This window comes from Athene cunicularia (genome assembly GCF_003259725.1).
Source record: "Athene cunicularia isolate RWA chromosome 1 unlocalized genomic scaffold, athCun1 chr1_part1, whole genome shotgun sequence".
NCBI lineage: Eukaryota > Metazoa > Chordata > Aves > Strigiformes > Strigidae > Athene > Athene cunicularia.
Genome location: NW_020799091.1, coordinates 10672096 through 10681950, shown reverse-complemented (window position 1 = coordinate 10681950; position 9855 = coordinate 10672096). Strand labels below are relative to the sequence as shown.

The 9855-nt window shown below is 48.8% G+C and overlaps 1 protein-coding gene across 1 annotated transcript; it reads right to left on the bottom strand.

Annotated features, from left to right (window-relative positions):
* Nucleotides 1-600: 600 nt before the first annotated feature.
* ENDOD1 (endonuclease domain containing 1) lies at nucleotides 601-8298 on the bottom strand. The gene is made up of 2 exons (XM_026858462.1): nucleotides 7672-8298; nucleotides 601-2026 (listed from the first exon to the last, which is right to left on the bottom strand). Exons 1-2 carry the CDS (start codon nucleotides 7963-7965, stop codon nucleotides 893-895), a joined length of 1428 nt encoding a protein of 475 aa, XP_026714263.1. The 5' UTR covers nucleotides 7966-8298; the 3' UTR covers nucleotides 601-892.
* Nucleotides 8299-9855: the final 1557 nt, after the last annotated feature.

The following is a 9855-nucleotide window of genomic DNA, read 5'->3' as shown; positions in this document are numbered from 1 at the left end:
GAGGCAGGGCAGGCTGGCAGCTGATTAAAAACCAGAAATGTGATGCCCGTGTGCTGCTGGGCTCTGGAGCAGGCACAAGGGCTTCAGGGCTGAGACATTCAGGGGCTTAGAACTTCAGGGAATGCCATGTCTTGAAGCTTCAGGGCTTAGGCCTCCAGTGGTCACCAGTGAGCAAGGAAGGGCTGGAGGAAGATGACCTTGGCATGGCTAAGGGAAAATGTTTTTTCACCAAGCAACAGAAGAGGCAGCGGATCTTTCCTCACAGCAAGATCCATGCAGTTTCAGATGCCTGGAAAGACCAGAGGACTACAAGATACACTCAGTCACATCCCTTCTGTCAGTGGGATCCTGCTGCAGTAAGCAGTGCAACCAACAGCAGGACCTTGCTCCCATCCCATCCCACACCCCACTGTTTCCCAGACCCAAATCCTTGCACCCTTGCCTCCTTCTCCTTTCTCCGGGTCCCAGAAAACCCTCTGTAACTAAAATCCTCCACTCATCACCACCTCCTCCCTGGCAGGGATGGGCTTCTGCAGAACTCGCTGCCAGTGCATAAGTCTCAGTGTTATCATAGCCAGAAAGAAATAACCTCATAACACATTTAGGGCAAATCTTCCAGAAGAAGCATCTTGGCATGTACAAATCACAGAAACTTTGTGGCCTGCACTGATAAAACCCAAACACTTTACAACACACAGAACTTGAGTTACAATGGTGGCAGCGCTCAGCGACGTTACCTCAGCCCTCCCTGTTACACCCCAGTTGGTTCATTATTATTAATGTCACTACAATAAATACCAGAACAAAATTGACAGCATTTGGCCACATATCTTAAAGCATTGCCTCAGTCCTCCTTCACTCCGTGTTTTGGTAGCCTTGATTCCCATCCGTATCAGTCATCAGAGGAGCCTTTAGGGACAAACCGTTTGACTATGTGACCAGCCAGGTAATAAAAGCCGTGCAGAAGTGCAGCTGTGGCATCGATGACCAGTGAGAAGGTGCCCCCAATCCCAGTGGCCATGTCTCTGAGGACGGAGGGAATGGCACAGATGGAGTGGTAAGGGAAAGCCGCAAGGTGAAGGACAAACCCCACGGGGATGCGCAGGATGCTGTAGGTGAGGGACACCACATCTTGAACAATTTGCAGGAAGCCCAGGAAGATGTTGACGATGACCCTCCCCACATCATAGGGGATGCTGATGAGCACCATGCTGATGGCTTTAAGGTAGGACACCACCCCCTTCCATAGGCTATAGACTCCATCCAGAACTGTACCACCAACTCGCTTGATAACAAGCCACAGAAAATAAAACACAAATTTCACCAGCTCCACAAATACGTAGATGAGGAGTTCCAGAATCTTGATGAAAGGGGTAGCAATGATGCCAGCCACTTTTCTCACAAAGCCGCTGTCTTTGGCCTCCTGGTTGTCACTTATTCCTACTTGCTCTCCAGAGCGGATCTGACTGACAGCTTGCAGTATTGCTTCTGTTTTCCCCTGGCTTTGATGGTCTTCCCCACAGTTGCCCTTGAACAAGTGAACTCCTGATAGAAGTTGCTTCTCCAGTTCTCCCACCACAAGGTCCACCAAGCTGTTTTCATCATTCATTTTTTTCACTAGTCCCAGGGACCACCCCTCCGGAGCATCACAGCAGGCTGCCAGCCAGAGGGTCTCTGGCACTGACACCTTGCCTTTAACTCGGACACTGGAAGGAATTGCACCTGCAAGGAGATACAGATGATCCTTCTTGGAGCAGTGAGGGACCAGAGCTTGCTCCACTACCCTCCCGATGTCTCTGTGCCAGCTTTTGCTCAGAGATGGGCTCAGAGGCACGGCGTTCGTGAGCGTGTAAGTGGCCATCTGGAAATCCTCCTCATTGAGCAAGCTGGGATTGAGCAACCCTCTCTCGTAACCAGAGCCCACATAGTCTGAGGTCAGGGCTTGATTTGCACCAAGGTTGGCCACAGTACCAACAATATTGGCTTCATGAACCATCTCATGCAGGTCATTTTCTGGATCGTCTATCTGAAATAGTAGAGAGAAATGTTACTGGATGAAATTTGCTTCAGACCACATTCTGCTCTCCCTCCTTATTTTCCTTGCAGTGCTTCAGAGGAGCATATGATCTACTTGGCTACCCTGACAAACACATAGGTTTAGGCTGCAAGGGATGCTTGCATCTCTCCAGTCTGGAACACAACACAGCACAGCCTCCAAAATCCCACCAGTCATCCTGCACCAAGCTGCTAACTTGTGGTTCTCTTTCTAGAAAAGATTTTTAAGACCAATAGATGGCTTGATTTAGGACAATGTTCTCACCTCATACAATGGTTCATTTAAGCACCTACTGTGGCACCTTAATTCAGTCCCTCTAAACTACCAAATCCAAACCACGGAAAAAAAAACCCATGGTATATAAGATGCTTAGAGAAGTAATTTACTTCTCACCACTGATTGTGTAAGAAGCCAGAATAAAACCAGGCACATGGCAGATGACCTGAACTTCCCCGCCTTGAACACAGACGTGGCAGTAAGCTCCTAGCTCTCTGAAGCCTTGTCATTGATAGTCTGAACCTCACATCATTAACAGTCTGAACCTCCTTCACGATGTAACATGGGCAAGGATGCCATCACCACGTGTCCTTGATGGAATCTGTGCTACTTGCTCGTGTCCACCATTCCCATGCTGCAGAGCAAGAGGTAGCAATTGCTGCATCAGGAATTTGTCCTGGAGTTACGCACAGAACCATGCACAGGGAGGTAATGAGTAGTGGGAGAAGGAGCACTAAATGTCAGGGTGTGCTCAGGTCTTTCCTGGATGGCTGCAGCTCTATGTGCTTCTTAGTCACTCCTATTGACACTGCCTGCAGCTGCTCCAAGGGGGTGTGCCAGATTGTCATTTTCTTCCCAAAATTAGAGGGTGACCATGTTGGTAGTAGCTCAGGGGTGACAGACAGGCTCCAGCAGTTGCTGACTCCTGTAGTCTGTTTCTGAGGCTGTGGCCCTCAGGTTCCAGTGCTGTGCTGGACCAATTAACTCTGCTATCTTTGCTCCTGGCCTACAGACTGTTTATTGCACCATATAATATGTACTTTAGAGGCACCTATGGCAAACAATTCGTTTTCCACCTTGGATCACTCCCCAGTCATCCTTCCCCTTCCCTTGGCCATCCTGCAATGTGCTTGGACAGTTGTCCACTTACATCCTTGCAACCTCACACAGAGTTTGCATCCTCTCAGAGCCGCATCACCTTCTCACAGCTCTGCAACAGCTTTTGCGGAGAGCCAGGGTGAAAGAGCCATCGTCAGAGGCTGTCAGCAGCTATCCCTCACTCTTGCTGTAGGACTGAGCTCTGGCTGGCCTCCTGCAGCAGCCAAGCCCCTGCGGTCCAGGCTCAGGGCTCCCTCTGCACTAAGGCTGGTCACAGTGCCAACGTTGGCCACTGCAGAGGGCTGCATTACCCCCGTGTCCTGCTAGGAGGTTGCTTGCACTTCATTTTGAAGCATCTGATTGCTTTCGGACCGGAAGGATCACAGCAAGTTCTAAGTGCTGATGCGCAAGTATAGCTTTTTCTAAATACACCACTTTAAAAAGACTCATCCTGTGCTTCTGCCTTATTCTGCTCCTCTTGCTCAGACACCCCAAAGTCATGGGCTGCAGCTGGCTAATGAGGCCAGACATCTTGCATTCCACAAAATCACTGTCCCTTCCTGCCCCCCAACCCATTTTCCCTGTTCTGATGAGATGGCAGTGTTGTGCCAAGGGACAAGGGATGCACCCGGTGCATTTAATCTCACAGTATGGGTGGTGGGAGAGCAGGCACAGGGATGAAGCTGTGCTTGGGAGCAGCTCCCTGTGTTATGGCCCTTTTGAGCCTGACACCCTTGCAGAGACACTCACCCCTTCTTGTTCCCACGGCAGCACTGCAGCCCCTTTCCTGCTTCAGGACTCTACTGCTGTCTCGGCAAATGAAATGAAATGGTGGAAGAGGGCTGAGGTGCCACTCCACAAGGACATGTAGACCTAAGATGGGTCAGCTCTGTCTCCTGACAGAGATTCCCAGCCTACATGAAGCAAATGGTATAAACTTCATTTTCTCTCCTTATGAGCTGATGCATGCAAACCTTGAGGTGCCTATCAAGAAAACATGTCTCCGATTACCTGTTCAGCTGAAGGCTTTTGCACAAACCATTGAGATTGTTTAGGCACAATTAAAAAAGAACATGATAAAAATGTGGCTGTTCATGCGTAAGGCTCTGACATCACCGAGTTATGCTTATAATAACTCATATTATGGTTTGTAATAACTCATGTGTAACTGAGGTTTTCCTGCCTACTCCAGCTCAGCCCCAAAGGCAGCTGTCTCTGACACTGCATCTAATCTATATTGCAACCTACCTTTCCTCACTGCTTCAAAAAGTTTTTGGTTTTGTCACTGCCAAAGCATACCTGCATTCATGGAGCCAGCCATAAGCCACCTGTTCAAATAATCTGGAACAGCTAAGGGCAAGATCCAAGCAGACAGGTAAACACCTCATCCATAGGATGGGGATTTAAAAATAAATTACGCATCTGAACACCTGTATCGTTGTTACAATATTGATGTGTTTCATAAAGTGGGAGTTGCACTTTCACAGAAGGAGTAAAGGCAGAGGGGGATTAAAAGTTTGGCAACACACAGCTATTAGAGCAGGTAACTTCCAACAACTTTGGTCATTAGAACACTGTTACCTCCCACCTTCCCCACCCTAGCACCATTCCAGGTGAACTTCAGCATCCCACTCCCCTCACTCTTTCCTCAGTCACGCTTACATCTTTGACTGCTGTGGACATACTTCATCTACCTTTATTACAGGTCCCAGGGAGGAGGCACAGTGCGTTTTAGACCCAGGTTTCTGTTGTACGACGTTCACATGAGTGGCTCTAGAATTACCTGTTTCTCCTGACCGTCTACCAAGAGAGCTGGCAAGAGTAGCTCAGAGGTAGCTAGAGTTGGGCTATGCAAATCCCACCTTGGTCATCTGGCTGGTGGTTAGTCATCAACCAAATGAAAACACAAGGTGATTCATTCAGCTTGTCATACATAAGGATAGAAAAAGCAACTCCAGAGTTTTCCACCTCTCTCTAAGCTATAGAAAGAGTCAAAACCATAGATTTTCAGACAACTGAAATGACATGAAGTGAAAGCCACCTAAAGGTGACTTGCTCTTAACCCCTAGGAAATCTGTGGCAGAGCAGATTTTCAGACCCAAGCCTGAGAGAGTCCCATCAATGCCCTGCTCATCAGCCTACCTTGCCTGCTCTCTAATTTTTCACTAATTGCTGAATTAATTTGCTGTTTCCAGCTGCCAATCGGCAGTGGGTGGCACTAACATTCCTCACACTTCTCACCCAATTACTGCCCCTGTGCTACATTTGGCATTTGTTTCTCAGACAGACATTCCTGAGGAGGTAGGCATGCACTGAGTGAGATGGTGCCCTCACCACTTACATCATTACCCAAAATAAAAGCATGTGGCAACCCTGAGGCCCCCACTAGAGTGCAGAGAGCATTTTTATAGTGTTTTCTTTCTGCTTGCTGTGTCTCTGTACCTCCATGTGCATGCACATAGGCATAACCACATGCTACTGTGTAGCTGAGTCTGCTCATACCCAGCTACCCCGGCCTTGGCAAGAAAATTACCCATAAAACAGGCAATATAACCTCACAGGGCTATGCTGCAGAGCAGGTGTTGCTAAGGGTTCCCTTCAGCAGCCATCTGACCTTTCCTAACCATCTGACCTAGTCTTGATAGGTACACACATAATGACCGCAAAATCTTTTCCCCATCCCAGACACGGTGTGGCAGTATCTGAGAGGGCTGTAGATGCTTATTTCTTGAGTTATAGGAAATTTTTGTAGTTTGGATTTCTTCTCCTTACAGATTCTTCAGATAATTATTTTTTAGTGGTTTTCTGTATCAGACTGAGGTTCTTTCAGTGAATTGCCGAGCTGCTCCTCCTACCTCTGAGACACCTGCATTTCAGCAGTGGGTGAAGGGGACCCATTAGTGTAAACTAAGAATGGACGCACAGCAACCCACAGGGATGCTCTGGAGAAGCCAGAGAAACTAAAGATAACACCTGGCCAATTATTTCTGGGGATGCGATATGGTTTAGAGGCAGGAGACACAAGGTCTAGGTCTCTGGATGGCTGGCAGGGATGATGACAAAATGAGGGGTGAAGAAGGATGGAGCAGGGAGGGCAGGGGATCCAGGTAGAGGGAAGAGCTGTAGAACTGAAGCTGCTGGGCTGCCTGCTGCTCCATGGTAGGAACGCCTTTCAAGCCTGCCTGGGCAGGTCTGGTGAGTCAGACCATGGGGAGCAGGAGGAGATATGGTGGCTAGAGGTGACAAAGGGTATCAGCAGCAAAGGCAAATGGGAAAGGATCTCATCTCTGCTGCTTTGCCTTGCTGCCTTCACAGCACTGACAGCAGATGCTCACTCGCCTAGGTCCTCTTTGTGCTTTAAAAACTCATTACTCTTCCTCAGCTCCATAATGGAAGTCTACAAAAAGCTTCCCCCTGTTTTAAAAGGGCAAGCCGACACCTCCCACAGCCACTGTGAAGTGGAAAGAGAGCAGATCAAAAGGCCCTAGGGAACTCGTGCAACTCAAAACCCAGCCCAGAGAGCAGCGAGACAGTCCAAGGTAAAGACAGGGACACAAGATTTCAAGTCTCCACTGACTGTGACCTCATGGTCTTAGTATCTCATCACTGCACACGAGGAAAATGATCATGGCAGCCACTCTCTTGGCACAGGGGTGAGCTTTGATTCAGGCTACATCCAGCACCCAGCAACCGAGGGCCCTGCTCCCAACACACTGCTCTGATACTGCAGCCATTCCTTCCCTGATGAAGCACCCTTGCCTGCTGCCAATCTTTCCTGACCTCAATAGATGCTACAAAATTCCCCATGATCACTGCTGAAAAACTTGAAACAGGGAAAAAAATAAAGATAGGTAAAGCATACATGTTCTCTTGGGACACTGGCAAACTTTTAAGGATTTCCTTTACATTTAACAACCTGAAGGACTTGCTTAAACATGCCAAGTGTCAGGGGAGTCAAAACCACTGAGGCTCCGGGGGAAATTAATTTTATCCTGCACACTTCTGACCTGACTGAAGCCTGCACGCTCCAGGACACGGCAACTCATTTCCCTACCAGAGTCTGCAACACAGGGACACAACAAAAAGCTGCAGCATCAGTTTGGTGAACCGCAAATGGGTGTTTTATCCCTGCGCAGCGAAGCTAGAGAGCTCTTATCAACACTGCGATCACGCTGGCAACAGAACAAACTTCAGCTTGACACTGCGATGTTTAACCCTGCTACCCACCGGCAGTGCTCCCTGCCCGTGATAGCTCGCTGGGCAGGACAGGCACATCAGCTGGTGTCAAAGATGATTTTCCTCTCCTCTCCCAGCTTTCATTAAAAGCCCCGTGGGACAAGGAACTATTTGCCTGCTCAGTTCCAAGCACAAAAATAAGCTCTGCTCATGTTAAATTAAAACTGAAAGAAGTTCAGCAAGCATTGCTCCTGCCTCCTTTGCAAAATCCTAGCCCCAGCTTCACCCCTGAGGAAACGGTCTCCAGGAACATTTGCTTTACAGCGAAGGAAAAGCTGACCTACCTGAGGTTCAACCAGCCAGTTCTCCTCCTCGTTTTGTGCTGCCTTTGTATACTTAAAAGCTGAATAAAGAGGGATTTTGTCCTTAGTACTGTAGAGGGTTGCAAAGCGTGGCTCTTTGTTGTACTGCTGACAGATTTTCACGTGGAAAGGCTCCGTAAATCCTTCGGGTGGGACTTGTCCAGAGAAGAACATGTTACACTCGGCAAAACCAGTTTCATCATCTCCAACAACTCTGCCCTGGGAAAAGCCTGGGAAAACTGAGATGCAAAGCAAAAATACAATTGACGTCTTCATGGTCCACTCCCTGGAGCTGAGGGAAGCCCCGTCTGCCTCCACTGGGTACAGCAAAGGACCTGTGCTCTGAGTCCATGCAGTAGCGAAGCCAGAAAGCGTCTGGAATTTGGGTGTAGCGTGCGAGGGAAATGAAATACGAAACCACAGCCAGTCCCTTCGGGGAGCCAGCGCTTTCTGCCGGCAGCACGTTGTGAAACCGAACGTGCGCCAGGCTGCGCTGACACACGCTCTGGATGCCAACTGCCTGCAGGAGATAATGCCAAGCAACCTGAAATCATCAGGGCTCCTTGGGAAGAGGAGGGAAGCTTGTGTGGGGCCAGAGCTGAGCAGCAACGGCTGTCCAGGCTGGGGCTCAGCGCCGGCGGGGGTGTGGTGTGCTGCATTGCAGCAGAGTCCCCAGCAGGAATTTTGGCTGACGCAGCCAGAAATCTCCCTGGAGCTGCCAGGGGGATGCTGCAAAGTCACATTCACCACCCCGAAGAAAGTGTTAGCTGCCCTCTCCAGCCGTGAGCCTGGCTAAGGGAGAGGGCGAGGGAGATAGGTGGTAGGATACCGGCACTGCTGGGAACCCACTTTGCCCCTTTTTGGGGTGTCTGTCACCACTGTTGCTGCCAGCCATGTGCTGCTAAGGCACCTGGGAAAGGCATTCTCCTCCTGTCTCTCCGGGAGCTGTAATGAGCATCCAAAACCCTCCTGTGGAACAGCATCACCTCACCTTGGCAGACCTTCCTGCAGGAGAGATTAACAAGAGGCAGAAAGATGAAGACACTCGGATCACATACACCTAATCAACACCCACCTCTGAATATTTTGACCATACCTATAGAACTAGCAAAAAAAAAAAAAAATCTACTTAAAGGGAATGAAACCACTCCTCTGAGTTTATGATCAGCAGAGCTACTGCTGTGTAAAGGCTGTATTCCTTCAGGGACTGGGAAAATAAATGTTTTCAGAACAGTGAGGATGGAAAGGAGACTACGGAGCAGTTCCTCAGAGTCCAGAAAATGTGCAGTTTCCCACCCAAGAAGTTAGATATGATCATATGTGTTGCCAAAAACCTTAAAAAATCCTGGGTGCCAATAAGGCACAGGTTGCTTTTAGACAAAGCTGGTTTATACTGTTAAAGTGATTTCCAGGCAAAAATCTCCAAGTGCTACCATCCCACAAGTGCTTTGCAGATGAGGTAGGAGTAGTCCGTATTGCACATGACGAAATGGGAGAGCGGATGGTTAAAGTGCCTGCCCAAGGTCAGAGATGGAGCCTGTAAAAGTGCTAAAAATAGGTTGGACTCTAAGACTCTAATTTCTCTACTCAGGGATGACTTCTAGAAGTATCAAGGTAAGGAAATACATCTGCACCTCTTGGTATGGTGTTACCAGCTGGGGGAGACAGAGATGGTCTGGGCAGGCTGGGGAACAACAGGAAATGTAGTAAGTGGGCTTGGTTTCGATCCAGGCAGGTGCATGGTCACCCAGCTCTGACAGAAAGAGTTAGTCATGTTCAGGAAACATGATGGAACTAAAAGCACAGACACAGCCTGTCCTGAAGACAGCAGTTCCAAAAAGCAGGCTTAAAGTTTCATTTTGCTGGATGTAAAAAGGCTCCTGGGAAATCAAGAACTGAAGCTAAACCTTATCTATTAGATGTTGGTCTGATCCCACTTGCAATTACCTGGGCAGCAGAGGAAAAGATTTTCACAAGCATGGTAAGCCATGCTCCCCAGGCAAACCTAGGCCAGGCGATGCATTTAAACACCCCACTCCACGACTGACATGCATTACCCCAGGACAGACATGGTCCCAATGCAACAAAAAGGCAGCATAAGGTGTCTCAAGATGAGCATGACAGTGACCAGCATGCTGGGCAGATTGATGACTTCCACCAGGAAAC